The 18,633-nt window shown below is 38.7% G+C and overlaps 1 protein-coding gene across 7 annotated transcripts in view; it reads right to left on the bottom strand.

Annotated features, from left to right (window-relative positions):
- nkain2 (sodium/potassium transporting ATPase interacting 2) overlaps nucleotides 1–18,633 on the bottom strand; it is a 544,966-nt gene that overhangs the window by 135,921 nt on the left and 390,412 nt on the right. For 3 of the 7 annotated variants that reach the window (XM_069886898.1, XM_069886900.1, XM_069886899.1), the window contains exon 2: nucleotides 13,742–13,805. The exons of the other annotated variants lie outside the window; for them this stretch is intronic. In XM_069886898.1, coding sequence (XP_069742999.1) covers nucleotides 13,742–13,747 — 6 coding nt within the window. In that variant the 5' untranslated portion in view covers nucleotides 13,748–13,805. The remainder of the gene's footprint in view (nucleotides 1–13,741; nucleotides 13,806–18,633) is intronic. 7 annotated transcript variants of the gene reach the window in all.

Below are 18,633 nucleotides of genomic sequence, written 5' to 3'. Positions count from 1 at the left end.
AAGGAAAGCTGCCTCAGGACCTTCGTGATGCCATCATCATCACCCTATACTGGGCTGTGTCCCCCTACCTTTTGCAGGGCTTTCTGCTAAAAGGTATTGGTGTCCCTATGCTAGGCCATGATACAGCCAGTCAGCAAACTTTCTACTACACATCTGTGGAAGTTTGCCAAGGTTTCTGATGTCATACCGAACTTTTGCAAACTCCTGAGGAAGTAGAAGAGCTAATATACTTTCTTCATGATGAGATTAGCTTGTTGGTTCACCAAGATATTAACTTCCAGAAATTAGAAATTTCTCATCCTCTCCATCTCTGATCCCTAAATGATCACTGATTTATGCATCTCTGGCTTTCCCTTCCTAAAGTCTATAGTCAGCTCCTTGGTTTTGGAGACATTGAGTGAGAGGTTGTTGTTAGAGCACCATTCAGCCAAGTTTTCAATCTCCCTACAGGATGCTGACACCACTACCATGGGATCTGTGCTATTACGTGTGTAAATAAGAACTACATTTCCTAGAATACAATGCATGTTTTTGGGCAGAAACTGGAAGCGAAATATGATGGGGGTTGCAGTTGGATGTTGGTTGAAGCCACTCAAGAAAAATAAAGACAGTTAAGTGTTAAACACATTCTTCCTGGAAGAATAAGCATAACATGGTGTCAGAAGTGTCTGAGTAAGAGAAGACAATAGTCGTAAGCATGGACTATGCAGCTTACCAGCAATCTAGTTGATAATTGGGAATGCTTTGGTATTTAGAAGCTAGTGGAATGTTAGGGATTGATTGAAAATGGAAAGCGTTTATGTTTCTGCACGTGATGGCTGAAGAAGCTTTGAACATCTATAACAGTTTTCAAATTGATAAGACAGTTTTCACAATGGACACTCTGATGACAAAGTAAAAATGTCACGTTGGAGAGATTCAAGTTTTTCTCCTGTGACCAGAAGCTTCACATATGGAGTAAGTCCTGTTAATTTGGAGATATGAAAAATTCACTCATTAAAGACGGAATAGTTACAGAATCCCAGATAATGGACTTAGAGAAGAAACATTTGCATGAAAAAGATTTGACTCTGGAAAAGGCTGTGAATAAGTGTTGGACATCAGAGACCACACGAGCACAAGTTAAGGAGCTGCTCAAGATAGACACAATAGACACATGTGATTAAAACAAATAAGCAGAGCATGAGGAGTTTTCCAAAGCAACAACAAAACAAAGCTCAAACAGCAAATGCAGCAGGTGCAGAGGTAAACATAGTCCAAAGATGTGTCCTGCCTATGGAAAATCTTGCTATAAATGTGGGAGGAAAAATCATTTTGCAAATTGCTGCGAAGTGGGGGATACCAAGAGAAAGGTATACAAGGTGGATGAAGAAATGGAAGAAATAATTATTTGTGGATTTACTATAAGCATTTGCTGGTAAAATGGAATGAATCATTCCAGTGACTGTGAATGAGACAATAATTCCATTTAAGCTCGACAACAGAGCCCAGGTGAATCTGTTATCTATGGACGATTACAAGACCCTCACCATAAACAGCAATATTTATCCTGTGAAATTAAAAGTGACAGGCTACACTGGAGAGAACCTTCCAGTAAAAGGTGGCTGTGTTGTGACGTTTAAACACAATGGGTGGTATCTAAAGTCACAGCTACTGATTGTATAAAGGAGAGTTCAGCCAATATTATGACTGTTCATGTGAAGAGCTCGACCTGGTGAAGAGTTTTCATAGTGGCTTCACTAACCGAAGATAAGCACACAACACTCATGGAAGAAATGTTACTAGAAGTAGAAGGTGAACTTGCCCAGCAAATTGCAGCTCTGACATCAGCTGAAGAGCAGCATGGCAGCAAAGAAGTTTCAGATATTTAGAGACTCAGCTTGAAGAAATGAATGAAGACTACAATAAATGACTTTCAGACAAAGTGGACAGATTGTTGACAGAGTCTAATGAGTGACTTCAGCTGCATCTAAAAGAAAGAATGGCAGCATTTGACGATAAGAATATATCAATACAATAATCTGATCTCTTAAGAAAACAACTTGAAAAGTCTCTTCATGACAAGGAATTGGAAATGAAAACCATCTTCTTTCAACTATAAAGCTTAAAGGAGCTGCCATACTGTCAGAAGAGGAACTTGTAGCCTTGAAAAATACTGGAGAGAGGTATTTCAAATTTTATGTTTAATTCTTTTTTTTTCCATGTTGACCATGATTTTTAACTTTTAAAAATTTCTTGCACCATGAATCATATCAATAACAAAATTTACAAATGATCATCACTAATATATACACAGTGACATTTCCTCTTTTTCCCTCCTTTTCCCCCTTTCATCCCTCCCATCCCTTCAAAAACCAATAAATAATACAACACATAAAACAAAGAAATAACAAAAAGCAAAGAAGTCGTATCGTCCACTTTTACATATTTAAATCTTACATATTTTATGTATGGTTCTCAAATTTGTTTGAATAATGTATACTTGTCTTTCAGATTGTATGTAATTTTTTCTAATGGAATACACTTGTTCATTTCTGTACCACTGTTGTATTTTAAGACTTGTTTCCATTTTCCAGGTTGCCATAATACACTTTCTTGCTACCGCTTGCCCTATCATAATAAATCTTATTTGGGCTCTGTCTAATTTTAGTCCTAATTTTATGTCTTTTATATTATTTAACAGAAACATTTTTGGATCTTTTGGTATATTATTTTTGTGATTTTGTTTAATATTAGGTTTAGATCTTCCCAGAAAGTTTTCACTTTTGAACATGTCCAAATTGCATGTAATGTTGTTCCAGTCTCTTGTTTACAATGGAAGCATCGATCCGATGCTGTTGGGTCCCACTCTTTTAATTTCTGAGGAGTATATATATGTAGCCAGTTATCGTACGTAATCTAGTATTTATCGTGTTCCTCATTGTTCCGATACATAACTCCTCCCATTTTTCATTCTTTATCTCTGTTTAAATCTTTTCCCCAACTTTGTTTCAGTTTATACTTTGTTTCATCCTCTTCCTTATATTGCAGTTTGATGTACATGTTGGTTATAAATTTTTTAACTATCTTTGTGTCTGCGAGTAAATATTCACAGCTACTACTTTCTGGTAATTTTCCAGTTTATCTTTTAAATAAGTTTTCAACTGGTAATATGCAAACATTGTACCTTGTGTTATTCCATATTTATCTTTTAATTGCTCAAATGTTAATAAATTATTACCCAAAAAGCAATATTCTATTTTCTTGATTCCTTTTCTAGCCCATTCCTTGAAAAATAAATTATCTATTGTAAAGAGGATTAATGGGTTTTGTGTCGATAACATTTTTGGTATTTGATAATTTATCTTTTTTCTTTCAGGTGTATTCTTTTCCATAATTTAAGTATATGATGTTGTACTGGTGAATTGTTGTAATGCACCAACTTTTCATCCCATTTATAAAGTATATGTTCCGGGTCATTTTCTCCCAATTTGTCTAATTCTATCTTAGTCCAGTCCGGTTTATCTCCTCTCTGATAAAAATCTGATAAATACCTGCAGGGTAGTGCAATTATTGAAGTTTGGTTGCTGCAGTCCCCCTTGTTTGTATCTCCATGTTATTTTTCTAGTGCTATTCTTGATTTCTTACCCTTGCATAAAAATTTCCTTATTATCTTCTTCAGTTTTGCAAAAGATTTTTCCCTCAGGGGAATTGGTAACATTTCAAATGGAGATTGCACCTGTGGAAACACATTCATCTTAATACAGTTTACTCTCCCTATTAAAGTTAACAGTAGCTCTTTCCAATTCTCTAAATCTTCTTGTTTTTTTTTTTATTAATGGTTCAAAGTTTAATTTGTATAAATGTTTTAGGTTGTTATCTATTCTGATACCAGCTTGTGATTTTAAAACGGGATTTCATTTTTAAATTCTGAATAATCAACTTTGTTCATTGGCATCACTTCACTTTTATTAATATTAACCTTGTACCCTGATATCTCTCCATACTCTTTCTGTTTCATATATAGCTTTTTTATTGATCTGTCTGGCTCTGTTAAATATACTATGATGTCATCTGCAAATAGGTTGATTTTATTTTCTTTCTCTTTTACTTTTAATCCTTTTATCATAGTTTCCTTCCTTATTGATTCCTTGCGCATCTTCTAGTTCCATCAAAAAACATCCTTTTCTGTTGTGAAAGATCTGACAGTTGCATTTTGCATCTCTGATTCTCCCTGTTGAATAATGAAGCATGCTTATTCACCTCATCGGTGCATTTTTAATAACAGCAAATTTCCTTCATGGCCATCTTTTAATTTAAATGAGAGATTTGCCACAGATTTTTGCACACATTCTTATTCTTCACGCTTGCACTTCAGAAGCAGAGCTTTTATTTCCACTTCTTTCACAATTTCATCCAAATATTATTTCACTCTCTTATATTCCTGTTTTGCCAATAGCAATTGATCTTGGGCTTCAACATATCCATTATACAACTCTGCAAACTTCATTCCAGGCTTCACAATCTTGGCCACATTTGCTGTAGGGACAGTTCCTCTTCTCTTGTAAAATATTTATAGATTTTTCACATATAAACATGCATATACAAAAAAATTATGGAATTTATAGCAATCTTCTTTGGCTTGGCTTCGCGGACGAAGATTTATGGAGGGGGTAAAAAGTCCACGTCAGCTGCAGGCTCGTTTGTGGCTGACAAGTCCGATGCGGGACAGGCAGACACGATTGCAGCGGTTGCAGGGGAAAATTGGTTGGTTGGGGTTGGGTGTTGGGTTTTTCCTCCTTTGCCTTTTGTCAGTGAGGTGGGCTCTGCAGTCTTCTTCAAAGGAGGTTGCTGCCCGCCAAACTGTGAGGCGCCAAGATGCACGGTTTGAGGCGTTATCAGCCCACTGGCGGTGGTCAATGTGGCAGGCACCAAGAGATTTCTTTAGGCAGTCCTTGTACCTTTTCTTTGGTGCACCTCTGTCACGGTGGCCAGTGGAGAGCTCGCCATATAACACGCCATATGGAACTCGCCATATCCAGCTGCGCTGGATGGGTCACGTCTCCAGAATGGAGGACCATCGCCTTCCCAAGAATTTATAGCAATAATGACTCATTAAATAACAACAAACTGTAAGATACATACAATGCAACCAAAATATTTAAAAAAACATCAAATAGAAAAATAAAATCTCGTAAAGTATGACTCTAACCCCCCCCATCCCCCTAACCTACGTTGTATGATTAAAGAAAAATATACTTTGTTCCCGAAGTAAAATGGTAAGTATTAAAATTCAGAAATAATATTATGCCTAGAGGTTAGGAAAGTATTTCAGGAGTGGTCCCCACAACATTTTAAACCTTATACTTGAATTATTAATTGAGTAACAAATATTTTCTTATTTTAAACAAGAAATAATGTTTTTCATGTAAATTTAGAGCCTAATCCTTTGGTGGTTCTTTTTGGCACAACTGGAGAGAATGATATTCTTTTAACTCCAATTAAATGTCATATTCTGTCTTTTGCCTTTCTTTTGGCCAGACATGCGATATTGTTTAGATGGAAAGATGCTGCCCCACCCACTCATGCTCAATCGCTCAGAAACATTATGTCTTGTTTAAAATAAGAAAATATTAAGGAAAAGCACCATTGATTTTTGTCTTTATAAAATACAGAATTCCCTAGCCTTAACACCAGTGTTAAAAAAACCCCAGTTTTGTTTACTGAAAGCAGACTCATTGGTTTTTCCCAGACAGCATTTAAACAAAAACAGTCAAAGCCACTTCAAATTGCACATTGTTAACCTGCTGTCAGAACCTGTTCTACCATAGAAGGCAGAGAACTCGCACCTTTCTGTCAAGCACCATGGAAGTTTCTTCAAATTACGTGTGTTAACAAAAAGCTTCCTTTGTTTTGTGTCTTAAAGATTCAATTAATTCTCTAGACTAATAATTATCATTTCATAATTAAAACTTGCAGTAAATTTACACAAGACACTAATGTTTGATATATATTAAAGGCAAAACTTCTGGCCATTACGTTTCTTAAGAGAGAACACAATGACAAATGTTAACATGGAACTGTAACAATATACCTCAAACAAATTCAAAGAGATATGATTATCAACTTGTAAGGGATATGCTGCAAAAATGCCTTAAATACTGTGCCATTTCACTGTGATCTTTAAATGAGGGTCGATATTGACTAAAGTGACATTGTCTACCTGAACTTAATATTTCTCACTCCTGCTAGCATAATTTAATAAAACTGTATTGTATGTTCTCTGGTTATGCTGTGTATTTTTCTATCTTAACAGCTCAGGCTGACTATCACATTTGCAGATGCAACTCATGAAAAGAGACTGACAAAATGTAGATACTTTTGTTCTGTCTACATAGTATTGTGTTTGTGTTTCTTTTAAAGGGGAAAGATGTGCTATTATATGTGTAAATAAGAACTACATTTCCCAACATGCAATGTGAGCGGTTGGGTGAAAATATTAAGTGACATATTCCACAATATGTCAAATAGCTCTGATCAATGTTTTAGATGTAATAATGAAGTAGGAACTTTCTTACATGCAGTATGGCAGTGTGAAAAAGTTAGAAAATTTTGGGAAGGTATGAGTATTTTACTGGGACAAATCATGAAGAAATAAGTACCGAAAGATCCAAGAATATTTTTGTTAAGTGATATTTATTATTTGTTTACCACAGGAAATTTCTAAGTGTAGCAATAGTAGTAGCAAAGAAATGTATGGTGGTAACGTGGAAATTAGGCAATAATGTGGGGTTGAGTAGATGGCAAGTGGAATTACAAAATTGTATACCTTTAGAGAAAATATAATTTAAGGAATCAACCAGAAATATTTTGTAAGATTTGGAAACCATATATGGATTTCATTGGTAAAAGCTCATCCTCAGCGTTTGCTACTCCCACTCCAACTCACCCTAGCTAACTTAGAGTTGGAAGATAATATTTGAAAATTTGAAATTTAATTAATTAATAAATGATATATGATAAATTCAGGTTGGCTTTTTTTCTTTTTTCCTACTTTTTTGGGGAGGGTAGGGGGAGAAAATATAATATTATTTATCATTTTACATCATTTTATTATTTTGTATGATTATGCAAAGTATGCTATGTTTGTTATTGATGCAAATGACAGGGGTTGCGGTTGGAAGTCAGATGAAAAAGTTCAAGGAAAATAAACTTGGTTAAGTTTTAAACGCATGTAAAATTGGTCTTCTTGAATGAACAATCCTAACAGTATCACCCACAAATTTGTAAATGGTGTCCTGGTGCTGTTGTCATACTGAGCCACATAGTCATAGGTGTAGGTTGAGTAGAGCAGCAGGCTAAGTGCACAGCCATACAGCCATGTGGAGCTCTGGTACTGCTGGACATTGTGAAGGAGATGTTCTTCCCAATCTGCACTGATTTGAGTCTGGAGGTCAGGGCTAGTGTCTTAAATTTATGCCAACCTTTGGCATGGATTGTAAATCTATGCAAATAAGTTAATTTTATAATTGAACTTGGTTTTCCAGGACTGGTTTTATAGCTAACTACCAGCTGGTTTGTACTGATGTTCATACTGTAAAGGTTTACTCATGGACTCAGTCTGGAGTATGGTTATATTATGAAAGATTAAAAATGGCCGGTCCAAACGGTTAAAATTGATATTTTAATTCAGATAACATGTTTTTAAATGTATAATTTTGTTTAATAGTTTTAATATTAATTATTTTATTCCTTTAGGAATCTTTTCCAATCATTCTGATCACCACTGAAAAAAAAACACTTCAATGGTCTTTGTAAGCAGTGAGCTATCATGTACCATTCCAGTGGTCCAAGGGTGGGAACTCAGGACCCGCCTCTTGAGGCCAAGTTGCTTTGTATGTACTGCTCCACTTTGTGTGCTGTCCATTACAGTAAGGTGAGGCCTAGGAGCTTGCTTAGACTGGAGGCCATGCAAGTGTTAATGTAGCTACAGGGTTTGCAGGAGGGCCATGTGCAAATTAAGGGAAACAAATAAAATCTGCAAAATTAATTCTGGTGTAACCATATTCCCAGTAGCAAAATACCACTGGGTTTATAAAAATGACTTAATGACAGTTTAGGACTAAATACATAGACGGAATTCATTTATTGCATTTCACCCAAAGATCATAAATATTTTGTTTGTGCTGAACTACAGGGAAGATTTTTGCAGTCTTTGTAAAGTACACATTAGCAAAAACTGCAGGAAGCGGCTTGGCTGCAACATGTGTAGGGAAGATGAAAGCAAAATGATAAAGCAAGCAATGAAAGATGTTGGAAGCAATCAATGAATGTGACCGTGTATGACAAAACTTCTATTGCTTGTTTATGCATTTGATAACCTACATTTGATAATTGGCATTTGATAAGACATTAAATTGGTATTTCTGTCTATATCACTGATATCTGGCAGTTTTCTTGGAAGAGACTTTGAAGATGGCTCATTAAGAGCCATCAGTCCAGTGAAAGCCTTTTAATATGTTGCAGCCAAGAATGGCTGAAGGCAGCAGTGTCAAGTTAAGTCAACTTTATTGTTCATACCATGCTCATATGGTAGGATGACTTAGCATTTCTCCAGGATCAAGGAGCATATTTACAAAGATATAAGTAAGGAAAGCAGTTAACACATTGAATTAGGAATTAAGATGTATACATAAATGTCCATGGCACACTATTCCCTCAGGGGAATTGGTAAAATTTCAAATGGAGATTGCACCTGTGGAAACACATTCATCTTAATACAGTTTACTCTCCCTATTAAAGTTAACAGTAGCTCTTTCCAATTCTCTAAATCTTCTTGTTTTTTTTTTTATTAATGGTTCAAAGTTTAATTTGTATAAATGTTTTATGTTGTTATCTATTCTGATACCAGCTTGTGATTTTAAAACGGGATTTCATTTTTAAATTCTGAATAATCAACTTTGTTCATTGGCATCACTTCACTTTTATTAATATTAACCTTGTACCCTGATATCTCTCCATACTCTTTCTGTTTCATATATAGCTTTTTTATTGATCTGTCTGGCTCTGTTAAATATACTATGATGTCATCTGCAAATAGGTTGATTTTATTTTCTTTCTCTTTTACTTTTAATCCTTTTATCATAGTTTCCTTCCTTATTGATTCCTTGCGCATCTTCTAGTTCCATCAAAAAACATCCTTTTCTGTTGTGAAAGATCTGACAGTTGCATTTTGCATCTCTGATTCTCCCTGTTGAATAATGAAGCATGCTTATTCACCTCATCGGTGCATTTTTAATAACAGCAAGTGGTTTTACTGTCCTGGTGAAGATAATTGTAAACTCTCAATAGTGCCTGTACATGTCAAGGCCAGGAAGGGGAACACAGCAGTGAATACTTATTCATTTCTTGACCCAGGCAGCAGTGCATCATTTTGCACAGTGGGGCTAATGAATAAGCTTAATCTTCAGGGAAGAAGGTCAAGGATTCTATTGAGAACTATGGGTCAAAGGAGGGTTGTAGAAACCAGAATTGTTTCAGGCTTAGAGGTTGCTGGGATGAAGAGCAGTGATTTTTGTGATCATGCCTGTGCACAAAGGAAACATCCCACATTCCTCATCTGAGGAATGTTCATCTACCTGAAATTGGCTCTGAGACAGAGTTGCTGATTGACTCAGATGTACCAAAGGCTCTGGAACTACAAGATGTAATACGGAGTGTGGGAAATCGACCTTACACTGTCAAAACCATACTTGGTTGGATGATTAATGAGCCATTAGGAGGAAAAAAATGATAATGCTCAACTTGATGAGCTGTGAGAACAGCAGTTCTGGACGGACTTTCCTGAGGGCCTCAGTGACAACCAAGAACCTTCAAGAGAAGATACGCAGTTCTTGGATTTAATCTCAAAATCTGCCAAGTTAATCGATGGCCATTATTTGATTGGATTACCTTTAAAGGAAAGTCCTATGAAGGAGTTGGTTAAGGGATCCAAAGTCTGATCTGGAAGTTCCAACATCTAGAACCATTATGGATCTTAAAGCTGGATCTATTCTTCAGCATCCTAAACATGAAATGGTGGATGTGGCTCCCTTAATCCCTGATGCGCAATCTATCCTCAATGATCCAAAAGCCAGTTTTGCATCTACTTTTCCTGCTGAAGGTGTTATCATTGGAGTTTAAAATACAGCCAGAAAGACATGGATTCTGCAATGTGAGCGGTAAAACAAGAGCTTGCTGTCCAGGAAGGTATAACTTTGGAATGGAATCTGAAGCATAAGGAAAGCCTTGCATAGAGTGCAGGGATGAAAACGGTTGTTGATGAATTTGCTAAAGTAGGTTTTCAAATGATGGAGGTCTGTAACATAAAGAATGAAGAGGTCAAGGCAGAGCTATGGAAAGTAACAAAAGAACAACAGCAAGTCTTAAAGGAGACCAATTCAATTAAAACATTGTTTCCTGAGTTGTTCAAATGACTTGAGAAACTAAGGGAAGTCCAGGAATGGATGTGCTGGATTCTGAATCTTCATAAGTTGGAAGACTTTAAGGTTGACAGATGCTTCAAACCCACAAACTTTGGAACATCTGCTCAACTGCATAATTTTGCTGATGTGTGTGAAGGCAGTAACGGCACCGTTGGTTACCTTTTACTGCATAATAATCATGGTCAGAAAATAAGCAAACGTAAGAAAAATTACCCAGATACAATTCACATGCATTGAGACTGCACCTTATTAATTCCCCTCTTATAAGAGTGGTAAATTTAAGGTTTACAGAAGAAGTGAGAGATATTTTCAAGGATATCTTTCTACCTTGGAACAATGCATACAGAGAGTGCAGAAGGAAGAGGGTATTCAATTTCTTTTCAATTAAAGTACAGTTGAGGACAGTGACAACATCATGGATAAACTGATGCTTTCATTTACACAATCCATCATCCAATTTTTCAAAGCAGAAATGGAAGCATACAGACGCTACACTGTGGTGCCCAGACTAGTCAAATTTGTGGGCATACTCTTGAACTGGTATGTGCGAATGAATCATAGAAAGTTAAAGGGTGAAAATGGTAATGAGAATTCTGAAAGAGCTTTGGAAATTTTGTTTGCTGTTTTATTTGACACGTGGTGGCTGATGACATCCTTTACACCATCTATCACTGAACTTATGTCCTAGAATGTAAGGAACAAATAAGGGAATCTGTTATTGATAAACATATTGAGGAATTAAATGGTCATCAGCTGACATTATTCAGACAAAGACAAGTATGGTATTCAGCTTAGGACAGAACCTGATCACAAGGTGTTGGGAAAGTGCCTGAAGGGAGCATTTAAGTCCATTACTGCAGCTATCAAGGGACTTCAGAATTTCTAGTTGCAGGACTTCCAAAAGACAGGCACCATAGTCATGGAGGGACATGAAAGTCTTGAGGAAGATCTGCATCTTATATAACATATAACAACCATATAACAATTATTTATACATTTGATGCAAGTACAAGCAAAAGTGCCCAGAATAAAGTCCATTTTGACGTCTAAGCTTTGGTTCTTTTAGATATTCTTTGGCTTGGCTTCGCGGACGAAGATTTATGGAGGGGGTAAAAAGTCCACGTTTATTACACCTGACAAAACAATGTTGGATGAAGGAGTTGCACGAGAGGTGATAATTTGTATCCTAAAGCTTCAGAAAAAGGCCCAACTGAGTCCTCAGATAAGATCACAATTTATTACAGTTCACATCCACGGGAAGCATATTTGAATAACGTTATTAAGAATTTATTTTATTTTGGGAACAGAAGAAGCCTCTCTGAAGCCCTATCCTGTAACAAATTCTGTTGAAGTGATCATATAAGAAAGAACACAGTTGAAAGGCTTGAATCTTGATTTGACTCTTGTGAAAGGCACCTCAGATGCTGATACTTCATCTTTGGGCCCAATCTGTGCGACTGTCAATGTCAAGATTACTGAGGCTGGAAAAAAGGCAAGACGGTGTTATATTACAAGAAAATCCATGTCATGTTCAGATCAAGACCAAAACCGGCTTTCTGAACAGACCATCAACAAAGTCTGCCTTCTTTTGGAGCCAGAAGAAATTTGCAAACCCAAAATTGGCTATTTTGTTGTTTTATGGCTCTTGCCCCTTGCCCATGCACAGACTACAGACTTTACTGGTCCAGAGTGGTGGTAAAGCTCACTCTTTTCAAGGCTAAGTACTAGTAACCTCTGGCCGATGAAGAATGAAAAAAAGATCTACATAATATGGAATTTACTGTATTTGATTGTTATTTATAATTGTGATTATTATTTGAGACGTAATAATTAGGGGCTGTTTTAAGAGCCAAAGGCTCTTTGTTTACCGTTGTTGGTTTGGCTGCAGTCATCAGTGGCGTTCTGGGGTCTGGAGGCTGCGTGAGTTTTTGTTTGTTCTGGTGTGCACACGCTATTCACTGGGGTTTGGCACATGCGCTGGGGTTTCAAGTGGTTGGCGTTGACTGTAATGGCAGAATAGATGGTGGGCGAATGAGGCTCCGATATTTTCAGTTGACTGCTACTGAGGGGATTGATGTTACAGGTTCCCATTACCAAGTTTAAGAATGTCACCATGGATGTTATGAGTCCTTTTGTGTTAAATAATAAAACCATTTTAAAACTCATCTGGACTTTGTTGTGAATTCCTTGAACATGTCAAAATAAAGAGCCAACTTGGCCTCCGAGTGGCTTTTTTATGGATAATAGTTGCTACAATCTGTACAAATTGCAGAAAATAGGAAATCAGGCAATACTGTGCTAGAAATGGCACTGAATTTGGGTGCCTTTATGTTCAGCACAGACAAATTGACATAGTTTTACGCCAAATTCATACTTGTTTTCTGGTGTTGTAGGTGTGCAGTTCTAATTTTTTAGGTGTCGGAGCTCACCAAAAACGGTGACAAGGAAGTGCCGGAGCCACCCTATGAGGTGCCTGGAGCGGCCCCATGAGGTGCCAGAGCTGCCCCTTGATGTGCTGGAGTGGCACTCCAGTGAGCTCCGGCAGCACTGCACCCCTGCATCTACACTTCCATCAATTTCACCACACCCAGTCACAATGTACATCGCACATTGTAAACACCCTACACTCCCATGGCTAGTAGCACTGATTCAAGTTGGTAAAGAAGATTACAGGTATTTAGTTTCAGTCTTTCACAATCTGAGCATTTCTGCAGAGTTTGTACAAGAAATGTAGCTACAAAGTCATACATGTTATCCCTCGAGTAATCGGATTTAATGATGATGACATGACATGAATTTTCCTATCAATTTGAGAGGGCAATCAGTGCCTCAATTCAACTTCATGCAAATGATGACACTTCCAAACTCCAAAATACTGCATTTTCCACATGTTTTCCTGATCCAACACTCCTCAATAAAAATGTATGTTCTTCATTCAACTTGGGAGATTTTCCCACTGTGATTGACAGCTCCTTGCATCATATAAATTATATTTAAGGCAAATTCATATGATAATAGCTGGTAAAGGGTAAATACTATTCAGTTAATAATACAGAAGCCAGTTGGGAGACTCAATCAGAAAATCCATTTTAACATCAAGTAATTCCAAATCATTGATTATGCTGTTGCACAAGTCTATATGTTGTGATCAGCCTTGTTACCATATGGAAGCTGTTGGATTCCCCTACAATTATAACATTGGTGTTCATTTAGTTAAAATACACAACTGTTGCTTTTGTTCAAATTTATTACAAAGAGCTCAAGTATTTCTACATTACCATCATTCAGTGATTTTCAGGCTTGATAGAGTGCAGCTCTTATTTTCTGCTTAAACTCAGATCCCTGAGGATTGTTACAGAAAGCAATGGTGTTAAATTTCCACTTACTCTAGCAGACATTCTTATTGGTACTATTCTGTAAGATTGGTCACTTAATGCCAAATTAGAAGGAGTTTCTGCTTGAAGCAGGCAGAGAATTTGGAGATGATTTATATTTGCCTCAAATTCATTTCATTCTTTTTTTTTTGCACATTTATGTAAAGGACTGTCTCAGCCAATACTCCAGACTGAATTTGAAGTGATATTCAGTTCTTCTTTTGTATGACTGACAGAGTAGCTATTAACATTCAGTTTAGATTTTCTTAGCCAGTCAGATACTATTGAAGAGTATGAATATCTCTGTGCATTGTCCCAACCAAATTTATAAAAGTGGCAATGAGTTGATATGTAGTTTATATTTTAATAAACTATTACAGTTATATTCTGCAGATTTCTTATTATGCGACTTGAGTCAAAACTAACAGGGCTTGTGAAAGAATAAGTTTTACAAATATACTTAACAAAGGATTAATGGATTAGGTAAGAAAATAGAGTAGCCGTTTGTGCAATGGTGGGACTACAACTGCCTTCTTAACATTTGTGCGACAGTGAGATAGTAGCTAACTTCACAAAAATGTCAATAAACCCTGGGTACAAAGCACTCTGACATTTTCCCAGACACTAAGGTACTAAGGTAAACAAAAATTGCCAGGTGTGTGAAACTTGTGTGAAACCTTTTAAGCGTTTCATGCAGACACCTGCCAAAATTGTGTATAAAATTATGATAAATACACCAATGGTGTGAGTTGGGGTTCAGTACAGAGAACAAGTTACTAAATTCATTCTCTTATTCCTGCTAGTGTTACCAAAGTGAAATAAAGAAACTGTTGTATGCTTAATTGGTTCTGCTGTGTGTTTTTTTTGCTGTTTTTAAAGCCTGACTTTAAAATTGGCATAATCAGCAGAATCTCACTGGACAGAAGTCACTTTGGACTGAATAAGAGGCTATCAGCATTTGGGATGCAGGAGGGAGGATAAAAAGGGGCATTCAGATCCATTGTATTTGCCTCCCTTTCTTGTTTTTCTAGGAACACTGTGGTCCCTCGTCCGAGTCTGATCTGGTTCTTAGACAAAGCATTACAGGTGTGTGGAATATATATAGTATTATATAAGGTTTAAATAATATATAAGGTTTAAAGTTATGTGTGACTGCAGAGCCTATACAGAGCCTATATGGATAAGAGGATACAGAATTGCCTGAGGTTAAATTTTAATTCAATCAGTTAGCCAGAAAGGCCCAGATAAAAGATTAATTTGTAAGTCAGGTAGGAGATTATGGATAAGATTGATGGGGGCACCCCAGTACATCAAATGTGTTATCTGTATCTGAAACATAGTTAAGGATTTTGATAGGTGTCAAGCAGCATTAACAAATCAACTGGGTATTGTAGCATGGCCAGTTGGGGGAAGGTGGTCCATACGGGATATTGAAAAGACAGAATAATTTCTATGAAAAAAAAGTAGGAAAGAAATGGAAAAAACATATGTAAGAATGGAAGGAACAGGGACAGAAAGAAAAGCAACAATCTAAAGAATGAAGTTGGAGAGAAAATACAAGTATTAGAAGGATAATGTTATGTACAATGGATAGTGCACCTTAAAACTGGTAGTCCTGCAGGGTGAGTGTGAGTGGGTGACAATTAGGATAAAAATCAGAGAGCAGGTGCCAGATAGTTAACAAACAGAAGGTGATAAAAGAAGACTCCGAGGACCTGGTGTCAGGGATGATGGCTCTATTCTTTCAGAATGAAGAGGATGAGAAATTGAATGATTCATTGTTGGCAAGACCACCCCCATATGTACCCCAGCAGCCACAACCCCTGCCACAGTCACCAGCCCCATATCTCGCCAATTATGATGAAGAAGGAGGAGGAAACGAGGTTTCAGACTCAGTTTTGAAGGAGAATCGTTGCTCATATTGGAAAAAGAAATTTGAAGAAGCTTGCCTCCCACCTTCCAGGCACCTCGAGCACTTTAGTTTGTGTGATGACACTGTGCAGGGTGTGAGAAAGAAGGCAGAAACTCGAGCTGAATGTATCATCAGGCAGCAATTTGAATGATGCTCGTAATGGAATGAATCTCCTCTTTTCCGAATGTGCTGCATTGTGTCCGAAACAAAGATGAGATCGGCTTCACTAGTGCTTTGTAGAATTAAATTAGCAGACACAGTTCACAGGTCGACTATTAATTCAACATAAAAGCCAATTCATGCAGTGGCTTCACAGCTATTGGATATTAGAGTGGCAGTTAAAAAATGTTGTTAATAGCTCATCATGCTCCCGACAGAAATAAAAATCCATTGGGCTTTGTGTTTTGTATCAGATCAACTCAAAACATGTGTGGGACTCAACCTCAAGACTTGGTCTCACTGTGCCATTAAATTTTGATTCCTGAGGAAAGTTCGAAATGGGGGGGAAGACAATGCAAATATCACAAGATCCCATATTGTATGAATAAGTCAGACAGCACTGGCTCCAGATCAGATAAATACCATGTTCACAGCGCTAGCTGATAGCTTAAAGTGACCCGTTGACATGAGTAAAGTCCTGGAATGTAAGCCCCTCCCCAAAAAAACTGCGCAGGTATTTTGGGAGAACTTCATTAGAGCATACCAGACTTGTGCTGGAGATCAGGTATTTAACCATGGCCAGCCCTCATCTTAATTTAACGTAATCCCTATAATCCTTATGCCATACTTACCAGAAAAAAAAACTGCATCATTGGTTAAGACTAATTTAAATTGGTCAGATAATACCAAAGAACAATCTAGAAGAGTGGTGTGATGGCCTTTTGGCTGAGTAATAAGGAGAGAGCTGAGGTCCCTCCAAAGCCTTGGGTGAAATAAGAATTTGTAGTGACACGCCGCGGCGGCAATTGGGCAGCGCTCCAGGCAGCAAGTGCAACCAGGGGCTTTGATTAGGCTGAGGCACAGTTTCACATCTGCCAGATCACGGCAGAGTCAACCCGGTACTACCACGTGGTGAGTGGCCTGGACCAGGACACGATGAGCCAGGTGGCCAATTTCATCCAAAAGCCCCCGTTGGAAGGTGCCTACACTACTTTCAAGGCCCTTCTCATCGGAACCTTCGGGCTCTCAAGGCATAAGGGAGGAGCACGTCTGCTCCACTTGGACGGCCTGAGGAACAGGCCCCTATCGGCCCTAATGAATGACATGCTAGCCCTCAATGGGAAGCTTGAATCCTGCATAATGTTCGAGCAGGCGTTCTTAGAACAACTACATGAAGACATCCAACTGCTCCTGGTGGACGCTGACTTCAGTGACCCCCGGAAGGTCACAGTATGAGCGGACATCCTCTGGAAGCAGAAAAGAGAGTGCTCGGCATCTGTGGGGCTCATCGCCAAACCCCGTGGCCAGAACCGGATTGACTGAGAGAAGAGCAATCCCACAAGGGATGTGAGCCCAATGACCAGTGTGCTTTCACCGCCAGTGATGGGACATTGGAGCCCGCTGATGCCGACGCCTGTGCATGTTCCAGAGAAATGCCAGAGCCAGCCATTGCTGATGACCACAACGGCTGGCCAGCAGGACAGGCTCCTGTATGTGAGGGACTGTCAATCTGGATGGTGGTTCCTCGTGGAGACAGGGACAGAGGTCAGTGTCCTTCCCCATCAGGGCAGGACACCAGACAAGTGGGCCCGTCGGTCTTGGCTGCCAACAACAGCACAATCAGGACCTATGGCAAATGCAAGGTCCAACTACGGTTGGGAGACAGCTTCTTTTTATGGGTGTTCACACTGGAAACAGTGGAGCAGCTGCCCCTCAGGACAGACTTCCTCCACAACAACAGCCTTCTGGTGAACCTGAAAGGTCAGAGACTGGTCCACACACAGACTTTCCAAACTGACCCCCTCAAGGACGCCAGGTTCCCGGGTCCCCACCTTGGCTTTGTGCAACAATCCACAGACAAATACACCAAGATCCTCACAGAGTTCTTGGCAGTGATTACCCCCCAGTTCACCACAGAAATGCCTCAGCACAGGATGAGTCACCACATCCTTACCCAACTAGCAAAGGAGGAGTTCAATAAGATGGAAGCCCCTGGGCTTCTCCCCTGCACATGGTGCCCAAAGCCACTGGGGGGTTAGAGACCATGCGATGATGACCGCCATCTCATCGAGGCCACCACACCAGGTTGTTATCCTGTGCTGCTCATCCAGGACTTTGTAGCCAATCTGCATGGGACAAAGATCTTCTCAAAAGTGGACCTTGTGCAGAGATACCATCAGATCCCAGTACACTCTGACGACATCCCCAAGACAACCATCATCATCTCATTCAGCCTGTTTGAGTTCTTGCACATATTATTCAGGCTGAAGAATGCTGCACAAACCTTCCAGCAGCTGATGGACATGGTGGGCTGAGACCTGGATGGTACCTTCATCTATCTGGATAGCATCCTCATGGCAAGCAAAGACTGGCAAAAACACAGTGCACCTCCACAACCTCTACACCTGGCTGAGTAAGTTTGGACTGACGATCAACCCAACCAAATGCCAGTTCAGGTTGGAGACCATTGACTTCCTGGACCATAGGATAACCAAGGAAGGGGCCACACCATTGCCCAGCAAGGTGGAGGCCATCCAAACATTTGCTATGCCCAGCACAACCAAGGGGCTGCAAGAGTTCGTTGTGATGGTCAACTTTTATTGCTGGTTCATCCCCTCGGCTGCCGGAATCATGCGACCCTTGTTTTCCTGGATGGCAAGTAAGGTCAAGGACGTAACATGGGACAAAGAGTCAGTAGAAGCCTTCATGAAGGTCAAGGAACCCC

This window comes from Narcine bancroftii, chromosome 6 (genome assembly GCF_036971445.1).
Source record: "Narcine bancroftii isolate sNarBan1 chromosome 6, sNarBan1.hap1, whole genome shotgun sequence".
Classification (NCBI taxonomy): domain Eukaryota; kingdom Metazoa; phylum Chordata; class Chondrichthyes; order Torpediniformes; family Narcinidae; genus Narcine; species Narcine bancroftii.
Note: the sequence above shows the minus strand (reverse complement) of the source record. Positions and strands in the feature narration are given on the sequence as shown.